Source organism: Mauremys reevesii, linkage group 22 (assembly GCF_016161935.1).
Source record: "Mauremys reevesii isolate NIE-2019 linkage group 22, ASM1616193v1, whole genome shotgun sequence".
Taxonomy (NCBI): domain Eukaryota; kingdom Metazoa; phylum Chordata; order Testudines; family Geoemydidae; genus Mauremys; species Mauremys reevesii.
Window position 1 is genome coordinate 18,707,478 of NC_052644.1, and position 20,105 is coordinate 18,727,582.

At 63.9% G+C, this 20,105-nt stretch overlaps 2 protein-coding genes across 4 annotated transcripts; one reads left to right on the forward strand and one right to left on the reverse strand.

Moving 5' to 3' along the window:
• Positions 1 to 1,187: 1,187 nt before the first annotated feature.
• Positions 1,188 to 6,507, reverse strand: RPL18 (ribosomal protein L18). Its single transcript, XM_039509776.1, has 7 exons — positions 6,359 to 6,507; positions 5,348 to 5,434; positions 4,962 to 5,069; positions 4,412 to 4,510; positions 4,024 to 4,147; positions 1,855 to 1,924; positions 1,188 to 1,312 (listed from the first exon to the last, which is right to left on the reverse strand). Exons 1-7 carry the CDS (start codon positions 6,359 to 6,361, stop codon positions 1,237 to 1,239), a joined length of 567 nt encoding a protein of 188 aa, XP_039365710.1. The 5' UTR covers positions 6,362 to 6,507; the 3' UTR covers positions 1,188 to 1,236.
• A 2,251-nt stretch (positions 6,508 to 8,758) lies between these two features.
• SPHK2 (sphingosine kinase 2) lies at positions 8,759 to 18,994 on the forward strand. 3 transcript variants are annotated; one of them, XR_005590623.1, is made up of 6 exons: positions 8,759 to 9,921; positions 14,765 to 14,914; positions 15,122 to 15,216; positions 15,463 to 15,578; positions 16,143 to 18,300; positions 18,635 to 18,994. XR_005590623.1 is itself a non-coding variant. In XM_039510638.1 (5 exons), the coding sequence occupies exons 1-5, from the start codon at positions 9,498 to 9,500 to the stop codon at positions 17,113 to 17,115; spliced, it is 1,758 nt and encodes a 585-aa protein (XP_039366572.1). In that variant the 5' UTR covers positions 8,759 to 9,497; the 3' UTR covers positions 17,116 to 18,373. The 3 variants fall into 3 exon arrangements, 2 of the variants coding, with proteins under 2 accessions (XP_039366572.1, XP_039366573.1); XM_039510638.1 differs by lacking the exon at positions 18,635 to 18,994 and having other exon boundaries at positions 16,143 to 18,373; XM_039510639.1 differs by lacking the exon at positions 18,635 to 18,994 and having other exon boundaries at positions 8,760 to 9,921; positions 16,146 to 18,373.
• The last annotated feature ends 1,111 nt before the right edge of the window (positions 18,995 to 20,105 follow it).

Below are 20,105 nucleotides of genomic sequence, written 5' to 3' on the forward strand. Positions count from 1 at the left end.
CAGAAAGACCATGCTCAGCCAAGGGTGGAGCCAGGGATCGAACCCAGGAGTCCTGGCTCCCAGACACCCCCCCCCCCCCCCACCAGCTCTAACCACTCATCAAGACTCCCCTCCCAGAGTCAGGGAGAGAAATGGTGCCAAGTGGTTAGAGCAGGGGGGGGCTGGGAGGCAGGACTCCTGGGTTCTATCCCCAGCTTCGCTGCTGGTTTCTCGCTTCTGCTCAGCTGCTCCTGTCCCCGGATTCCAGCTGTTTGGGGGGCACTGGGGAGGCAATTCCCCACCTTGGCCAAACGGGGGGGCGGGGGGGTGCTGCAGGGCCACCGGCCATGGCCCTGCTGCTCTCCATGCCGGGGGGTTTGTGGATTATTTGTAATATGCCCCCCCCCCCTTTCGGCTGGAAATAAACCCTTTGTTCCTGGGAACGGTGCTGAGGAGAGATCTGTGAGCAGGGCCCCCTCCAAGAACCCCCCGTACCTGCTCCCTGTGGGGGCACACCCCTGGGCCCCTCCCTTGGGAAAGCGGGATTGTTGGTTCTGGGGGGTCAGGACTCCTGGGTTCTCTCCCAGGCTCTGAGCCCCCCTGGAAGGGCAGGTGCCCCCCAAACCTAGCCCTGCCCCCCTCACAGCTTGTGTCGGTGGGACAGGGGTGGGCAAATACAGCCACCGTTACAGCCTGGGGTGGCCCAGGGGCCCCTCGCCTGGTGCTGAGATGCAGCCCCCTGGTGTAGGGCTGGTTATCCAGTGCTGAGACCGTGGGGGTGGGGATCCCGGGACCCCTGGCCCAGCAACTGGGATGGGGCCCCTCTGTGGTGGGTCGCAGAGCCTGGGTATTGGGGACCCCTTAGCCAGTGCTGGGAGATGGCCCCTGTACGGGGGGGCTGGGTATCCAGGGCCCCTTCACTGGGACATGGCCCCTCTGGGGCAGGGCATGGGCTAGGGATCCAGGGACCCTTCATCCTGTGCTGGGACGCAGGGGCTGGGTATCCGGGGACCCCTGGCCCCACGCTGGGGTGGGGTGCGGGGCTCGGTATCTAGGGACCCCTTGCCCCATGCTGGGATATGGCCCCTCCGGGGTGGGGTGCAGGGGCTGGGTATCCGGGGACCCCTCTCCCGGCACAGGGCCATGGCCCCCCTGGGTTGGGGGGGGGGAAGGGCGCCGCCCCACAAGCAAATGCACAGACACCAGCCCCCGGTTCTGACCCATTTATTGGACACAGGCAGGCGCAGGCCGGCGCCGTTAGTTCTTGTAGCCCCGGCTGGCGCGGCGGCCCCGGGCCCGCTCGAACTTCCGCCCCTTGGAGCGCACGTAGGGCCTGCGGGGAGGGGAGAGGCGTTAGGAGGATGCCCCCGGCGCTGCTCAGGCCCAGGGCCCAGGCTGCTCCCTGCCCACTCTCCAGGGGGCACCCTGCAGCGAGGTGCCCGCCGGAGCTGGGCACACGGCCGCTGCCAGCTCCAAGGGCAGCACAAGGTGGGGGGTTGTTTTCAGACATGACCCAACATGTTAGTGGAACAGGTCATGGGGCTCTAGGGTCTCTGGGAGTCCTGGCTCCCAGCCCCCCAACCCCACTCCCCCCCATAGCCCGGGAGAGAATCCAGGAGTCCTGTCTCCCAGCCCCCCAACCACCAGACCCCACTCCCCCCCATAGCCCAGGAGAGAACCCAGGAGTCCTGGCTCCCAGCCCAACCACCGGACCCCACTCCCCCCCATAGCCCAGTGGAGAACCCAGGAGTCCTGACCCCCACAAGACACAGGAACATGATCCATGCTGGGGATATGCCCCTATTACCCGGACTTCCCCCCACCCAGGGCTCGTGCTCAGGAAGCGGGACCCAGGGCGGGGGGGGTTGCACTCACTTGGTGTGACTGTGGGGGGTGCCGGGGGCCTTGCCGAAGTGCCGGTACACCTGCCGTCCCTTCCTGGGCCCTGTGGGGAGACAGAGTTACGCCAACAGTGACCCCTCGCATGGGGGCGCAGCCCCCCCACCTCCCAGGAAAGGCCCCGAGGGAAGGATGTGGCCTCTGGCGGGGGGGGCTGCTCCGGCCACCAGCCCACAGGGGCAGCCAGGCCCTATGCAGGGGGCCAGGAACTCCATGTGCCAGGCTGTCAGGGCCTGGCAGTGAGAGCCTCCCCCCGCCCCCCAAGCTGTGCCCAAGGCAGCTCCTAGGCTGGGCAGGGCAGAGCTTGACTTTCGTGAGGCTGCCGCTACCGTCTCGCAGCCCTTCTCATGCACAAATCAGGGAAAGCCAACCTAGCCGGAGCTACAAGCTGGGTGCTACTGGTTGGAAAACCGGCCCCCGGCAGACAGGGTGGGGTAGCTCAGTGGTTTGAGCGTTGGCCTGCTAAACCCAGGGTTGAGAGTTCACTCCTTGAGGGGGCCATTTAGGGATCTGGGGCAAAAATCTGTCTGGGGATCGGCCCTGCTTTGAGCAGGGGGTTGGACTAGAACCTCCCGAGGTCCCTTCCAACCCTGATCTATGATTCTATGAGTAGTGATCAGGGGTTCACAGGCTGGAAGGGCAGAACGAGTGGAGTCCCGCAGGGATCGGTTCGGGGGCCGGTTCTGTTCAATAACTTCATGGCTGGTTTACGTAACGGCATAGCGAGAACACGGAGAACGTTTGCGGGCGATACCAGGCTGGGAGGGGTCGCAAGTGAGGACAGGATGAAAATTCAACATGATCTGGACACACCGGAGAACCGGTCTGAAGTCAATAAGGACCCATGCAAAGCGCTGCACATAGGAAGCACTGATCAGCTGCACACGTACAATGAAAGCATCCCCTGAAGTGGGTTCCAGCCCACGGAAGTTGATGCTCAAATAAATGTGTCAGTCTCTAAGGTGCCACAAGGACTCGTTCTTTAGACTGGGGAACGACGGCCTAGGAAGGGATCTGGGGGTCAGAGCGGACCACTAGCTAAATATGAGTCAACAGTGTAACGCTGCTGCAAAAAAAAGCAAACGTCCTTCTGGGATGTATTGGCAGGAGGGTTGTAAGCAAGTCATGAGAAATAATAATTCTGCTCTACTCTGCGCTCATTCGGCCTCAGCTGGAGCGTCGTGTCCAGTTCTGGGAGCCACATTTCAGGAAAGATGTGGAGAAATTGGAGAAAGTCCCGAGAAGAGCAACAAAAATGATTCAGGTCTAGAAAACATGAGCTGTGAGGGAAGATGGAAAGAACTGGGGTTGTTTGGTCTGGAGAAGAGACGACGGAGAGGGGAGGGGATGACAGTTTTCAAGTACATAAAAGGTTGTTACAAGGAGGAGGGAGAAAAATGGTTCTGAGAAGACGGCAAGAAGCTTTGGGCTTGAATTGCAGCAAGGACGGTTTAGGTTGGACATTAGGACAAACTTCCTGTCAGGGTGATTAAGCACCGGAATAAATCGCCCAGGCAGGTTGTGGAATCTGCATCATTGGGGATTTTAAGAGCAGGTTGGACAAACCCCTGTCAGGGATGGTCTAGGTAATACTTGGTCCTGCCTTGAGTGCAGGGGGCTGGGCTAAATGACCTCTCGAGGTCCCTGCCACTTCGATAATTCTACGCAAGGCCCCTCGTCTGGGGCGGCCGGCTCCGGGGTGGGGCGCGGGGGCTGGGTACACAGGGACCCCTTGCCCAGCGCAGAGACGCAGCCCCTCTGGGGTGGAGCATGGGGGCTGGGTACACAGGGACCCCTCGCCCAGCGCAGAGACGCAGCCCCTCTGGGGTGGGACGTGGTTACTGGGTACACAGGGATCCCTCACCCAGTGCAGAGATGCGGCCCCTCTGGGGTGGGGTGCGGGGGCTGGGTACACAGGGACCCCTCGCCCAGCGCAGAGACGCGGCCCCTCTGGGGTGGGGCAGGTCAATTTCAACAGCACGAACAGTGCAGGCCCCAACACCCCACCCTGTTCAAACTGGCTGCCTGGGGACAGCGCCCCCTGCTGAGCCCCGGCCCTGCAGCCCAGCTGGCCCCTGCTGCCTGGTGCAGGTTGTGTGGGGCAGGGCCGGCGCCCGTCCCAGCACAGGGTGTGGGAGGACTCACCCGAGAGCAGCACGGTGCCCTGTCCTTTGGGGGCTGCCATGGCCAGCTGGTCAAAGGTCATGATCTGACCCCCTGCCTTCAGGATGCGACTGCGGGCTCCTTTGGTGACCCGCAGGGCACAGACCTGCCAGGAGAGACGGGTCAGTGACAGCCCCAGTGCTGGCCCCCAGCCTCCCCGACCCGAGCCAGGAGAGAACCCAGGAGTCCTGGCCCCCAGCCCGCCACACTACTCCCCACTCCCCTTCCAGAGCCAGGAGAGAACCCAGGAATCCTGGCTCTCCCCCAGCCACCCCCACTAGCCCTCATTCCCCTCCCAGAGTCAGGAGAGAACCCAGGAGTCCAGGCCCCCAGCTCACTGGGGTGGGGACCCCGCAGCACCCGGTTTCACCTTCAGCTTGGGGATGTCGTGGATGCGGATGTCGTCGGTGACGGTTCCCACCACCACGGCCGTCTTGTTATCCCGCCCCGGGAGCTTCATCTTGCGGATCTGGGGCAGGAAGAGGGCAGAGGATCAGTGAGAGCCCCCCTCTGGGCAGTGCCCCCCGGGACATGGCCCTCCCCGGACACCCTGTCAGTATCTCCAGGGTACGGGGACTCAGGCAGGACGAGAACCCAGGAGTCCGGATATCAAGTCAAACGGAACAGCACAGGGGTGCTGCAGGCTGGGCTGGCAGGGGGCTGTGGGTAGGGCCAGCAGCGGGGGCCATGGGTCAGGATTGAGGGATGCAGGTAGGGCTGGGCCGGCAGGGGCTGTGGGTCAGGATCAAGGGACGTGGGTAGAGCTGGCAGGGGCCACGGGTCGGGGTTGAGGGACGCGGGTAGGGCCGGGCCGGCAGGGGCTCTGGGTCAGGATCAAGGGACGTGGGCTGGGCCGGCAGGGGCCGTGGGTCGCGGGCCGGCAGGGGCCCCAGCAGACCCCCCAGCCCGTCCCCACTTACCATGCGGGAGAGGGCGAGCGGCGGGCGGTTGGTGCGGCTCATGAAGAGGCGTTTCAGGACGACCTTGTTGAAGCGGGAGTTGGTGCGACGGGCCAGGAACCGGTACAGCTGGGGGGACACAGCCGTCAGGGGGAGCCCTTCGCCCCGCCCCCACCCCGCAGGCACCCAGGGGAAACTGAGGCAGTGAAGGGCTCTACTGGCTGTGCTTGCATAGGTCACATCTGTCAGTGGCAGACCCAAGCACAGAACCCAGGTGTCCTGGCTCCCAGCCCCCCTCCCCTTCCCAGAGCCAGGAGTAGATGCCAGGAGTCCTCACTCCCCAGCCCCCTCCCCGAGCGGAGAGAACCCAGGCATCCTGGGGGGGAGGGGGGGGGGGGCAGCGTTACCTTGACCAGCAGGCGCAGGTAGATGTCCTGGCTCTTGGGCTCTGTGCGGCGAACTTTGCGGTCCTTGTTGTGTCGGATATCGACACCCTGGGGGGGGCAGTCACTGTCAGGGCCCCTGCCTCAGTGTCCCCCACCCAGACTCCCCGAACTGTGGGTCTGAGGGGTGCCCCGACTCTCCCATGCAGCCAGTACCACGTAAGTCACCCCATCCCCTGCTGCCGCCACCTCAACAGCCACTGCTCCCAGGGTGGCCATGGCAGCCCCCCCATGGCCCGTTCCCCCCATGGCCTCCAATCCTCACCCTGCCCCTTATGGGGTTCCCCCCAAACAGCCCAACCACCAGTGCCACCCGCTCTCACACCATATGCCCCACAGTACCCCCCACATGGGGTGGCCCCAACACCAGCGTGTCCTCCCCACTGCAGGTCACCCCTGTCCTCGGCTGCTGGGTGCCCCCCCGGCTGCTCCCCCCACACACCAGGTAACCCCATGCCCTCTGCTCCACGGGTCCCCAGCCCCCACCTGATGCCCCATGTCCCCCTCACCTCCCTTATGACCCCTTCCCACCCCACTAGATGCCCCCATTCCCTCTTCCACCCCCACTGGGATCCCCACCCCGCTATGTGCCCCCATAGCCTCCCCAACCCCCACTGGGATCCCCACCCCGCTGTGTGCCTCCCCAACCCCGCTGTGTGCCCCCATAGCCTCCCCAACCCCACCGGGATCCCCCCACCCCGCTGTGTGCCCCCCATTCCCTCCCCCACCCTCCCACCGAGTGCCGCCCCCACTGTCACACGCCCCCAGACCCCTCCCTTGCCAGCCCCCAGCTGCCCCGGGCAGGTGCCCCCATCTCCTGCATGTGCGCGGGGAGGCCCCGGCAGAGCCCCCGCCCATTCAGGGCGATCCGGCCCCCGGGCTCCGCCCCGGCCCCCCGCAGCCCCAGGCCCGGGCTCGGCGCCCCCCGCCCGGGGGATGGCGGCGGATTTCCCCGCGCCCCCCCCCCGGCCTTACCATGGCGGCGGCGGCGGCACCTCGGCCTGGGAAGGAAGGAGGCGGGGCCGCGCGGGGGCTGATGGGAGCGGGCGCTCCGCTCTATGGCAGCGCAGCGGCAGGCAGGGCCCCGCTGGCGCCAGACGTGGGACGCTCCGGCCGGCGGGCTCGATGGTGCTGGAGGACTCCAAACTATGATAGAGCCTCTGATAGAGTTTATGGAGCCCAGCCAGATCAGTTCTCCCAGAGCTGGGGGCTAGACTAGGCTGGGGATACTGGAGCAGAACAGAGAGTGGCTCCTGGAGTTAACTAGAGTCCAGTATAAAATGGTCACTGGACTGGAATAGAGCAGAACAGGTCCGAATTTGGTGACTGGACAGACTAGACTAGTTTGGGATACATTAGGGTGACCAGATGTCCCTATTTTATATCAGGGACAGTCCTGATATATGGGGCTTTTTCTTATATAGGCTCCTATTACCCCCCATCGCCACCATCTGTCCTGATTTTTCACACTTGCTGTCTGGTGACCCTAGGAGAAATGGACACAAGTCAGATATCGGGAATGGCAATATACAAAAACCTGTAGGAGAACACTTCAAACCTCCCTGGACACACAATAGCAGTTTTAAAGGTAGCCCTCCTGCAGCAAAAAAACTTCAGGATCAGACTTCAAAGAGAAACTGCTGAGCTCCAATTCATCTGCAAATTTGACACCGTCAGCTCAGGATTAAACAAAGACTGTGTATGGCTAGCCAGCTACAAAAGCAGTTTCTCCTCCCTTGATGTTCACACCTCAACTGCTAGAAGAGGGCCTCATCCTCCCTGATTGAACTAACCTCGTTATCTCTAGCCTGATTCTTGCTTGCATATTTATACCCGCCTCTGGAAATTTCCACTACATGCATCCGACAAAGTGGGTATTCACCCACGAAAGCTCATGCTCCAATACGTCTGTTAGTCTATAAGGTGCCACAAGACTCTTTGCTGCTTTTACAGATCCAGACTAAGACGGCTCCCCCTCTGATACTAGACACTAGACCACAGTGACTGCGCCTCAGATCCACGGGGAATTCTGACATGTTGCAATTTCGTTTCGTCCCTCAAGTGGAAATGTCGCCCGTTTGGGCAAAATAATCCTTCCCTTTCAGCCTCATGGACACCTTTAACCTTTCTATTGTGTTGCCTTATCGCGGAGAGCATCAAAGTCCAAAGGAAGCGCCCGAAAGGAAACCTTTGGCCCGTATTGAAAGGAAACATTTTCTGCGGAATGTTTATAAGACATTGACGCATGCCTGTGTTTTGATGTTACCAGATGAGCATTTTCCAATGGAAAACTTCTTCCGTCCGTTCATTTTCAGGTCTCTCTAGTTGGCATTAATCCACAGTTACTTGTACATTTGAGTCTTGGGGGGGTAGGAGGAGGGGAGGAATTGGTTACCATACAGGTGGGACAAAAAATCTATATACCAATATGGGAGGAATAGATTTGAATAATAGTGTCTCTCATTATTAAAAATAATAAACAGAGTCTGATTGATGCCTTTAAGTATTAGCACAATGCAAATAATCAATAACAATAAGACTAGAATTATTATTAATTTGTTAATTTTCATTACAAATTATTATTATAATAAACCACTGTGGGTGCTTAGATTGTGAGCTCTTGGGCGGCACCGTATTAACACCTGGTAGAAATAATAATGTACAGCCCCTAGTGCAACGTGGTCCTGGGCTGTGATTGGGGCCCCTAGGTGCTACCGTAATACCCCTAATAAATAATGTACAGCTCCTAGCACAATGGGAGTCCCGCTCTGCATTTCCCCTACTAAACATGGTCGCCATATGCATTAGCTGTTATGGAGGGAGAAGCAATTTCCTTTGCCCACATCCAAGATGGCCGTCATGCCCATTTGGTTTCTATGGGAGGGCTGGGAATAAAGGCAGGGCCTAGTTCCAACAAAGATGGCCGCCCCATCCGTCGGTTCAGACAGGAAGGGACGTTTTCTCCCTTGCCCACATTCAAAATGGCCGCCACAGCCCATTGAATCGCAGGGAGGAGGGTGGAGACAGTCCTTTCCGCCCACAACAAAGATGGCCGCGACAGGGACTATCGGAAGGAGGGCGAAGCCGGCGTGACTGATGCTGCCCTCCACAAAGGTGGCCGCCTCCTGGCCCGGGAGTTGGAGAGGAGGTGTGTGTGCGGGGGGGGGGGGGGTGGAGGTAGAGCGCCCTGATTGGTGGGCCTGGAAGGGGCTGTTCTGTGATTGGCGGGAGCCAGCCACTCCTCCCCATTTATGGGGCCGGCTCGCGCCTGCTGGAAGCACTTCCTGGAGAGAGGGAGGGCGGCAGGTCCAGGGGCAGGGGGGCCAGAGGGAAGGGGGCGAAGGAGGAAGGGGGGGCGAGGGGAAGCACCTGCTGCTGGGGGCGGGGGATGGTGGCAGGTGTCAGCCCTGCGGGGGGGCCCATTTCCCAGCCCCCCTGCCCTGTAGCGCGGGGCCAGGCTGCTCCCCGCCTGTGTCCCTAGCTGGGGGGGGGCCTGGATCGGGTCCAACCCCCCCATTTCCCCAGGCCCCATTGCGGGGGAAAGAAACTTTTCAAGTGTCTTTAAAAATCCCAGCGACTCCTGGCTCCCTCCTGCCGAGCCGGCCCCCCCCGCCCACCCCCAGGCGAACGCAGACATCGGGGAGGGGGGAGAGGGCTGGAGCCAACTCAGCTCCCCCCTCCCCGCTGGGCCCCTCGGGAGGGGAAAGGCTGAAGCCGGTTTCTGGATCCCTGCGGGCCCTTCCCCCTGCTGAGCCGCTTAGTCAGGCCGGCTCCCATTCCTCGGCTGCTTGAGATTCCCCGTATTCCTGCCCTGGGGCGCTGCCCTCGGGGATGGGGCGTCGTGGGGCGTAAAGATCCTGCCGGAGTCTGGGTGGGCCAGAGGCAGCAGAACAGACTTGGGGGGTTGGAGCTGGACATTTCTCCTAGTGGGGTTAGTTGCCCCTGGCCCGGCGCTGATCCACCCCCCGCCCAGGAGCGGGCCACGTTCTAGTGGCGGTTTGGTCTGGGTTTGGGCGGGGAACTAGGGGACAGTGGATGGTGCTGGAAGGACCCACCCAAAGTGCGGCTTGAGCCTGCTGGGGAAGGCGGGTTGGGCCACGTCCCCGCCGGGAAGATGAACCTCGTTCTGGGGCCGTACGGCGAGGGCGCGGAGACGCTGCTTCACGGGGAGTTTGGGGCTTACCCCTCCAAGGGGTCCCGCTACGCCCTCAGCCTGACCCGGACGGCGCTGCACATCCAGCGGCTGGTGCCCAAGCCGGAGACGGACCAGCGCACCGTGGTGCCCCTGGCCGAGGTGGTGGGTTGCCACACGCTGCGTAGCCGGGCGCCGGCCGACCGGGCGGCGTATTTCTCTGTCTACGCCTACCCGCTGAAGAAGAGGAAGGTGGCGGTGGGGTCGGGGCGCGGGCGGCAGAGGGCGGCGCGGACCTTCCAGGTGGATGGGGCTGACGACTACGAGAAGAACCAAGCGGTGGCGGAGAAATGGGCGGCTGCCATCAAGTGCCTGGTGTTGGGCATCCCCATCTCCAGCGACACAGGTAAGGCCGCCTCTGTGCCGTCTGCCCTGCTCCCCTCCTGGACCTGGGGTGAGAACCCAGGAGTCCTGGCTTCCAGCCCCCACCCCCATTGCCCTCACCTGCTAGGCCGCCTTCCCAGAGCTAGAAATAGAGCCCAGGTGTCCTGGCTCCCAGCCCCCCCTGCTCTAACCCATTAGACCCCACTCCCCTCCCAGAGCCAGGGATAGAACCCAGGCGTCCTGGCTCCCAGCCCCGCTCTAACCCACTAGACCCCACTCCCCTGCCAGAGCCGGGGAGAGAACCCAGGTGTCCTGGCTCCCAGCCCCCACCCCCATTGCCCTCACCTGCTAGACTGCACTCCCAGAACTAGAAATAGAACCCAGGAGTCCTGGCTCCCAGCCCCCGCTGCTTTAACCCACTAGACCCCACTCCCCTCCCAGAGCCGGGGAGAGAACCCAGGCGTCCTGGCTCCCAGCCCCCACCTGCTAGACTGCACTCCCAGAACTAGAAATAGAACCCAGGAGTCCTGGCTCCCAGCCCCCTCTGCTCTAACCTGAATGTGCGCCTGGGACAAGGGGCTGCAGCCAGCAATGGCTCCGCGATCTCAGCTGCTGGAGAGCCCCCAAAACCAGACCCGGTGAAGAGGGGACCCCTGCCCCGCCTGCCCCCTCTAGCTTTGCCTGCCACGCTGAACCGCCCTGGGTGGGTTTTACAGGCACAGGATGGGGGCCCGGAAGCCTGGGTTCTCTCCCTGGCCCGGGGAGGGGAGGGGGAGTCTGGTGGTTAGAGCGTGGGGGGTGGGATGGGGAGCTGGGCATCAGGACACCTTGGTTCTCTCCCCGGCCCTGGGAGGGGGGTCCAGCCCCTAGAGTACGGGGCAGCCGGGAGGCAGGCAGGCTGTCTGGATTGTGTGGGCCCACAGGTGGGGCTGGAACCAGTGTCCGGGTGGGGCCTGGCATGCTTGGGGTCCGGATGGCGACGCCTCGGTTCAGGGAACTCGCAGGCCGGGCGCGGCCCCGTCCTTTCCTTGTCCCGGGCGGGGATCCAGGGGCAGGGCCAGGCCGGGCTGGGCTCCTTTGTCTTCCGCAGCCTGGCCAAAGGTCAATGGATTGTCTTGAAGGTGGGGCTGTTGGTTTCCTTGTCCTCCCCCCCCCCCCCCCCCGCTGCCCTTGAGGGCCCCCATCTCCCCCCCACACACACACACACTTGGTCTAACCCCTCCCACATCAGGGCCTCTCAAGGAGCCTCCCAAACCCTGGGGGGGCAGGATCCCTCCTGGAGGGACTCGGGGTTGCCTTGGGCAGTGGCTCCCCGCCTCTCTGCACCTGCTGAGGGCTGGGGGGCAGATGCCATGGATGGGGGCTTGCTAGCATGGGGGTTGGCTCCAGAGGGTACCTAGGGATAGGGTGGGGGACTGGGGCAGGGGTGTGCATGGGTGCAGTGGATGTGCATGAGTGGGGCTGGCTGGTTGGGGGGCACGCTGGGCATTGGGTTTATGGGCGGGGGGTATCAGCGCTGCCTCTCTGGGCCGGAGACCCTGCAGAACCTGCCCCGCTATCAGCCCTGGGTGTAAAGTGCAGCCGTCTCCGCCTGGTACGATAACCGGGGAACTTTTGACTTGGAGTGAGGAGAATCCGCCCCCCCCCCCCCGCCCTCCAACCACTTGATTACATGCCCCTCCCAGAGCCAGGGAGAGAACCCAGGAGTCCTGGCTCCCAGCCCCCCTGCTCTAACCACTACACTCTGCTCCCCTCCCAGAGCTGGGGAGAGAACCCAGGAGTCCTGGCTCCCATCCCTCCTGCTCTAACCACTACACTCTGCTCCCCTCCTAGAGCCGGGGAGAGAACCCAGGAGTCCTGGCTCTCAGCCCCCCCTGCTCTAACCACTACACTCTGCTCCCCTCCTAGAGCCAGGGAGAGAACCCAGGAGTCCTGGCTCCCAGCCCCCCAGTGGGCAGGCACTAGGAAATGGATGAGTGGTTGCATGCCCCAGCGTTCCTTCTGCAGTGTGTGTGGTGGTGGTTCTGGGTTAATCTTTCTTCCCCGCACATCCTCCGGGATCACTTATCTACTTCCCTCACCCTGCCGGGCCCTGTGGTGAGGGCAGAGCTGCCCCGGCTGCATGGAACAGGTCAGGGCGCTCTCCCCTGGCCGTCTGTGCCGGGCCCAGTACCCCAGTGTGGCACTAGGGGGGGCTATGCAGCCTGGAGTGGGGTGGGGGGGCTCAGTAGAGGGCCCTCTTCCTGTGCCCTGCCCGGGGTGGGGGGGCTGCATCTCCGTGCCAGGCGAGGGGTCCATGTGTAACCAGCCCCTGTGCCCCACCCTCCTGCCACTGTCACGCGAGCTCAGAAGCTCAGGGTGGATCAGTGTAAGTGTCTCCGAGTTGTCCTGGGTTTCTCATTACATGACCCGACTGTCGCAGCTCAGCCGCCTGGCTGGCCGTTCGCTGCACCGCCTGGCCGTGGTCGGCCTGGCATCCTTCAATGGTCGGTGCCTCGCTGTGCATCCGCCACCTGCGGGGGGTTTGCTCTGTGGCTTGTTCCTCCCGACGAACGGACCGGAGACGTGTCAATCGCGTGTGATCGGGGCGCTCGACAGCTGGAGTTGACCATTCTTTTTCTCCGTCCTCTCGGTCCCGAATGTGATCGCCTGGTTCTAGACTTGGGGACTCTCTTCATAGATTCTTTTCCAAAGCCGGATCAGGAGCTCGGAGGTGTCGTGTCATCCGGAGCTGTGCAGGACTATGGCCAGGAGCTGCTGTCGGTGTCTATCTGTAACTCGGAAGAGCGACGGATGGATCTTCCCTGCTGTGGGATTTTTCTTGGCGCTCTGATTTCCTCAGCCGCTCCATTCGCTTGATCAAAGTGACTGAAATCCCGCAGCGGTGAATTGTGGCCTGTTTTCTAGTGGATCTCCTTTCCAATGTCCAACATCAAATCCTCCGTCAAATTCTTCTGTCGTGGCTGCCACGCGGCGGCCGAGAAGGTCCTTGGTCTTTGATCCCGTGCGGTCTGAACGCAAAGCCGTTGTCTCTGCGATGAGCCGGCCTGGGCTGCCCTCCAGGACAAGTCACGGCTACATGAGGTGACCCCGGCTCTGGTTGGGGTCGACGCGACGGAGACCTCTGCTCCTGGGCCAGTTGTCAAGTCTTGCCACGAATAGTCACTTCCGCTCTCCAGGCAGGCTCTTTGGCATCGCTCGTAATCGGTCCCGGCACGACGTCTCGTCTGGATTGTCTGTAATACGAGTCCCCGCTGCGACCACGGGGGTGCAGCGAACTGCTGGAAAAAGTCCATAGTGCGCGCGTTTATGAAAGCGTGCGCCTTCGGCTGGACGTGCGTTGTCTCTTGGGAGATGAATTTCCCCCAGCCTGTGCGTTTAGGCCGTCGGGCTTTGGCATTTGGAGTTTGATCCTTTCGCCTGGGAGACCTCACTCCTTGCCTCCGAGGTTTCATGGCAACGGCTTGTCGTCCTCCTACCATGTCCAAACAGCTTCTGAGCTGGTTTCTGGTTTTTCAGGTTTGGCCGGCTGCCCTTCGCATTGCTGGGCTTTGCTGTTTGAACAGGATTCAGGCTGGCTTTAATTGCAACTGCCCTGCAAGGTTTTTATCCGTGCACCCAACGCCCAGCCTGGCTCCGGTGTTTCCGTGTCGCCAGCTGAGCTCTTCCGAAACCGGCAGCCTTGAGCTGTCTGCTGGTCACCTGCTGTTCCGGAAGCCGCGGTTCTCCGCGTTATAAAGCAGGCACCCAAACTTGGCAGCACCCTGGCCTTGTCAGCCTAGCGACAGGCTTCAGGGAAGGCAAAGCGTGTACCCATTTGCCCGGAGCGGAGCCGAAGGAGCACCCTGCAGATTGGCCCTCTCCTTGGGGAGCTTTGGGCTAGCAAAGCTGAGAGATTCGGGGGCTTTGAGGCGAGACCGGGTGATTGGAGCCTGCGCGGGGGGGGGTTAGTTTTTTTTACGTTTCCTGGTTGCAGCATTTGATGCTTCCTTGTCTCCCCTCTGGCTCGCTCTTGGCAACCCGGAGCGTGCAGCTTGCGGCCAGGAAGTGACAGGGCTGCTAACACGGCAGGCGTCCGTATCAGATCTGGCTGGCGCACAGGGCTTCCCTCGCCCGGCGGGGCCTTTACGGTGCTGCCGGGGGGAAGGGCAGGGACGGCTGAGCTTAGCGCCAGCCAGGTGTGTGGTGCCCATGGGCATCTGCTGGCACCACAGTTCAGCATTTCATTACAGTCCCTGTACTCCCCGCCCCCGCGCCTCTCCCCAGAGGCAGCCGCGTCCCCTGGCAAGGGGTCCCTGTGTAACCAGCCCCTGCCCCAGAGGCAGCCGCGTCCCCTGGCAGGGGGTCCCCGTGTAACCAGCCCCCGCCCCAGAGGCAGCCGCGTCCCCTGGCAGGGGGTCCCCGTGTAACCAGCCCCCGCCCCAGAGGCAGCCGCGTCCCCTGGCAGGGGGTCCCCGTGTAACCAGCCCCCCTCCCCAGAGGCAGCCGCGTCCCCTGGCAAGGGGTCCCCGTGTAACCAGCCCCCCTCCTCAGAGGCAGCCGCGTCCCCTGGCAAGGGGTCCCCGTGTAACCAGCCCCCCTCCTCAGAGGCAGCCGTGTCCCCTGGCAAGGGGTCCCCGTGTAACCAGCCCCCCTCCTCAGAGGCAGCCGTGTCCCCTGGCAAGGGGTCCCCGTGTAACCAGCCCCCCTCCCCAGAGGCAGCCGCGTCCCCTGGCAAGGGGTCCCCGTGTAACCAGCCCCCCTCCTCAGAGGCAGCCGCGTCCCCTGGCAAGGGGTCCCTGTGTAACCAGCCCTCACCCCAGAGGCAGCCACGGCTCCGCGCCGGGCAGGGCTCCCCTGACCTGCTCTCCCCGCTCTCCTTTCAGACATCGCTCCCAGCCTCCTGCCGCGCCCACGCCGGCTGCTGCTGCTGCTGAACCCGTTTGGGGGCAGGGGCCTGGCCCTGCAGTGGTGCCAGACCCACGTGCTGCCCATGATCACGGAGGCCGACATCAGCTTCAACTTGATCCAGACGGGTGAGGGCGGGAGAGAGAAGGACCCGCGGTTGGAGGGGCAGGGCAATGGGCTGGGGGGGAGGGGGCAGGGCCGGTGGGGCAGGGAGGGGGCAGGGCCGGTGGGGCAGGGAGAGGGGCTGGGGGGGAGGGGGCAGGGCCGGAGGGGCTGGGCCGGTGGGGCAGGGAGAGGGGCTGTCTGATACCCCGTCTCTCTCCTCCTGCTCCCAGAGAGGCCGAACCACGCCCGGGAGCTGGTGAAGGGCATCAACCTGGCAGAATGGGATGGGATCGTCGCCGTCTCGGGGGATGGGCTCCTATATGAGGTAACGCCCCGCCCCTCCCCTCCCCCGGCCATAACGACCCTGGCACCCTCCCCTGCTGTAGGTCTGACCCCACTCCCCTCCCAGAGCCAGGGAGAGAACCCAGGAGTCCTGGCTCCCAGGCCCCCCTGCTTTCACCACTAGACCCCACTCCCCTCATGGAGCCAGGGAGAGAACCCAGGAGTCCTGGCTCCCAGGCCCCCCTGCTCTCACCGCTAGCCCCACAGCGGTTCACCTGTGTGCCGGCAGGTTCTCAACGGGCTCATGGAGCGCCCCGACTGGGAGCAGGCCATCAAGATGCCGATTGGGATTTTACCGAGTGGTTCGGGGAATGCATTGGCTGGAGCCATCAACTGTAACGCCGGGTAAGGGCAGCGCTAGCGGGGGTGTGTATGTGTGTGGGGGGGGGACTGGGAGCCCGGATGCCTGGGTTCTCTCTCTCGCTCTGAGAAGGGAAGGGGGTCTAGTGGTCGGGGACGGGGTCTGAGAGCCAGGACTTCTGGGTTCTATACCTGGCTCAAGAAGGAGTTGGGGCTTGGGGGTGCATGGGGAGCAGATGGGGTTGCGGGGCTGGGGTGCATGGGGAGCAGATGGGGGTTGTGGGGCTGGGGGTGCATGGGCAGCAGATGGGGTTTGCGGGGGCTGGGGAGCAGATGGGGTTGCGGGGCTGGGGTGCATGGGCAGCAGATGGGGTTGCGGGGCTGGGGATCAGATGGGGTTGCGGGGCTGGGGGGGTGCATGGGGAGCAGATGGGGGGAGGCCCTCCCCATCCCACACCTCCTGCCCAACCTGCGCTCCCCATGTGTCCCCCTGGGGGCTGGAGGGAGCGGCTCCCCCTGCAGCAAGGGGCAGCGGCGGGGGGAGAGGGGTTGCTTTACCAGTGGGCTGCACCCCCTGGCCGGGCGGCTCACCCCAACCCTCCCCCCCAGCAGGCTGGAGCAGGTGCTGGGTCTGGAGCTGCTGCTGAACTGCACCCTGCTGCTGTGCCACGCAGCCGTCACCCCCCTGGACCTGGTGGCCGTCACCACGGCCTCGGGCGCCCGCTGCTTCTCCTGCCTCAGCGTGGCCTGGGGCTTCGTCTCGGACGTGGACATCGAGAGCGAGAAGTACCGGCACATGGGCGCCGCCCGCTTCACGCTGGGCACCCTGGTGCGCCTGGCCTCCATGCACACCTACCGCGGGCGCCTCGCCTACCTGCCCGCCGCCGACGCCCACCGGCCCATCTCCCGCAGCATCACCGTGGCCCCCAACGGCCGCCTGCCCCTGCAGCGCCTGCCTCTGCACCGCGCCCTGTCCGACATGGGGCTGTGCGAGGAGCGTCACACCTTCCGGGGGGCCGAGCCGGCCCCCGCGCCCTGCCCCTCGCCCGGCTCCCCGCCCCCCTCCTCCGCCTCCGTCCTGCCCCCGCCCAGCTTCTCCTTCGAGCCCGGGCCGGGGGAGCTGCCGGCCGGCGGGGCGGGCGAGGCCCGGGTGGGCGGCCCCCCGGACGAGCTGCTGGTGCCGCTGGGGCAGCCGGTGCCCGGCTCCTGGGTGACGGTGGAGGACGACTTCGTGCTGGTGCTGGCCATCTACCAGAGCCACCTGGGGGCCGACCTCTTCGCCGCCCCCTTCGCCCGCTTCGACGACGGGCTCATCCACCTCTGCTTCATCAAAGCCGGCATCTCCCGCGCCGCCCTGGTCCGCCTCTTCCTGGCCATGGAGAAGGGCAGCCACTTCGAGCAGGAGTGCCCCCACCTCGTCCACGTGCCCGTCCGGGCCTTCCGCCTGGAGCCCCTCACCCGCAAGGGCATCCTGACTGTGGACGGCGAGCGGGTGGAATACGGCCCCATCCAGGGCCAGGTGCACCGGGGCCTCGCCAGACTGATCACCGGCGTCGACCGCCTCAAGATCGCCACCGGCTGACGCCCCCCGGCTGGGCGTGGGGGGGGGCCAGACCCCTCTCCAGCCGGCTTGGTGCGAGGGGTAGCAGGAAACGGCTGGCAGGGGCCGTGCCGCCCCCCCCCCTCCCGGCGGCAGCGGGGACTGACCGCCCAGCGCCTGCCTAAAGCTGCCTATTTATTGCTTTGATCCTGGCATCACCCACTGAATGAATGTAAGGCAGGGGCGTGACCCCTGGGGGAGGGGAGGGGAGGGGGGTCTCCCACCCTGTGGGGGTCACAGGAGGGAAAAGGCCCTTTTTCACCCTCCCCTCCCCATCCCGCATCCAGGGGGCGCTAGGGAGTCGCAACCGGGGCACGTTCCCACTGCCCGCCACGGAGGGGGAGGCTGTGGCCGCGGGGGCGGCCACCGGGCTGGTGCCTCCAGCCACGGGGGGGAGTGGGAGGGGCTGGCAGGTGTCCCAGCAGGTGCTGCAGTACCTGTGCCCCCCCCGGTGTGCAGCCTGGTGTCTCCCCCTGGGGGCTGGAGGTGGGGCTGCAGGCGAGATGCTCCCATTACATGCGGGGGAGGGGGCGTGGCTTTGCGGACCAGTTGCTGATCTCTGTGGTGCGGTCATGCTGGCTGGCTGCCCCTGCTCTAACCACTCGCGCCCCCCTCCCCCCTGAGCCAGGCTAGAACCCAGGAGTCCTGGCTCCCAGTCTCCACCTCACCCCCGCTCTAATCACTAGACCCCCCTCCCCTATATGAGCAGCAGGTACAATTTTTGGAGGGGAGGGGGGTCTACTGGGGGGTGGGAGCCAGGACTCCTGGGGTCTTTTCCTGACTCTGGGAGGGGAGGGGAGCCTAGGGGGTGGGCAGGTACGTGCCTCAGTTTCCCTCTATCCCAGACACTGGCAGGCTGGCCCCCCTCCGCTGGCCAGGTGCCAGGTGCACCAGAGCCTGGCGGGAAGGGGCAGGGCCCAGCAAAGGCCGCACGCTGGAGCTTTCTTTGCACTAAAACCTCTGTGCTCTGTGAGGGGGGAGGCCTGGTGGGCTGTGGGGGGAGGGGGGAAGAGATGACAATGTCTGTCTGTCCTGTGTGTCCTACTAGTTGCTGCTGCTAACAGCGCCCCCCCCCCCCCCCAGTAACTTTGATGTGAGCAAGAAACTAGAATGAGCTGAAATTGATCAGCCCCATGGGCCCATCTACCCTGGTGTCCCCCTGGCCCTGTCCAGATCAGCCCCATGGGCCCATCTACCCTGGTGTCCCCCTGGCCCTGTCCAGATCAGCCCCATGGGCCCATCTACCCTGGTGTCCCCCTGGCCCTCTCCAGATCAGCCCCATGGGCCCATCTACCCTGGTGTTTCCCCGGCCCTCTCCAGATCAGCCCCATGGGCCCATCTACCTGGTATCCCCCCGGCCCTCTCCAGAGCAGCCCCATGGGCCCATCTACCCCTCTCCAGATCAGCCCCATGGGCCCATCTACCTGGTATCCCCCCGGCCCTCTCCAGATCAGCCCCATGGGCCCATCTACCTGGTATCCCCCCTGCCCTGTCTGTCCAGGGCCAGATCAGCCCCATGGGCCCATCTACCTGGTATCCCCCCTGCCCTGTCCGTCCAGGGCCAGATCAGCCCCATGGGCCCATCTATCCCAGTATCTGACCTTTTTCCCCCATCAGCTCCGTGAACCCCTTTCCCCTGCTGTCCAGCAAGGCAGTGGGAGGAGCAGCTCTGACTTCCCCTACAATGCAGTGGGAGGCAATTTCTCCCCCTGCCCCCCAGGTGCCTTGCTGGGGGGGGGTGTACTGGCATCAGGCCCTGTGTGTTAACCCTGCGTGTGCCATGGCTGCCCTCGCTGTTCCCACGTCTTGTCCCTGTCGAAGTGATTTAGACCTATGCAATAAAGCAAGAGCATGAGGCCTCTGGGCCGCGCCCTTCATTCAGCTGCTGGGCTGCGGGTCGGGAGTGAGGGGCACCGGCAGAGCTGGGGGGAGCCCAGGGCTGGGCTAGCAGGGGCTGCGGGTTGGGAGTGGGGGGCACTGGCAGGGCTGGGGGGAGCCCAGGGCTGGGCTAGCAGGGGCTGCGGGTCGGGAATGAGGGGCACTGGACAAGGGGGGCAGGGAGCCCAGTGCTCTGGATTCTCCATTAGTTGAAGCTGGAAGAGAAATGAAGGTGCATTGCTGGGTTTGACCACTATGGGGCAGCACAGCACAAGTGTCCCGTGAAAGTAAACAAGGCCCCATCACCGGGGGAATGGGGTCTTCCCCTCTAGGGGGCGCTGGCTCCCACCTGGCCCCGGGGCAGGGACTAGCTGGCTCAGGGGGGCGGTGAATGGGGCCCTGGGGTCTTTCCCCTCTAGCAGGTGCTGGCCCCCAGGTGGGACTGGGGAGCTCCGACCCAGCACCTCCCCTCCCCCCCAAGCCAGCTGGGGTGTCCGTGTGCTGCTGATCAATATTAGGGCCTGCGGCATTAAAACCCCCTGCGGCCCCATCCCGAGGCAGGGGTGGGGTGTTAAACCCAGGGACTGACCCTGCCACAAATATCATACACCCTCCCCCACAGAGCAGGGCCCAGCCCCTCCCAGCAGGCAGATCTACACCCCCCCAACCCCCTCTAGCAGGGGGGCACCCTCCCACCCCCATTCAAAACACACTCCCACCACCGAGCTCTGTTCATCGCTTTCTCGGCTTCTTTATTGCCCTGGTACAATTGGCACCAGCCAGCGGAAGCGGCCGGCCGCCCATCTGCATTCGGAAAGGAAAAAACCCACCAAGACCCTCCCCTCGGCCGTGACAGCCGGACCTCGGACCCCCCCTTATATATATATTTTTCTTTCTGTATGAAATAAGTCTCCTCCTCCATAAAAATATAAAACGGCATCGTCCGATCCTGCGCCGGCCTGAGATCGCTGCGGCCGCCTGCCCCCATGCAGATCCCGCGCTGCTCTGGAATAGTCATTCCCCCCTCCCCCAAAAGGTGGTCTCTTGTGCTGAGCTGCAGTAGCCGTGTCTGTCTGTCTGTCCCCCCCCCCTGA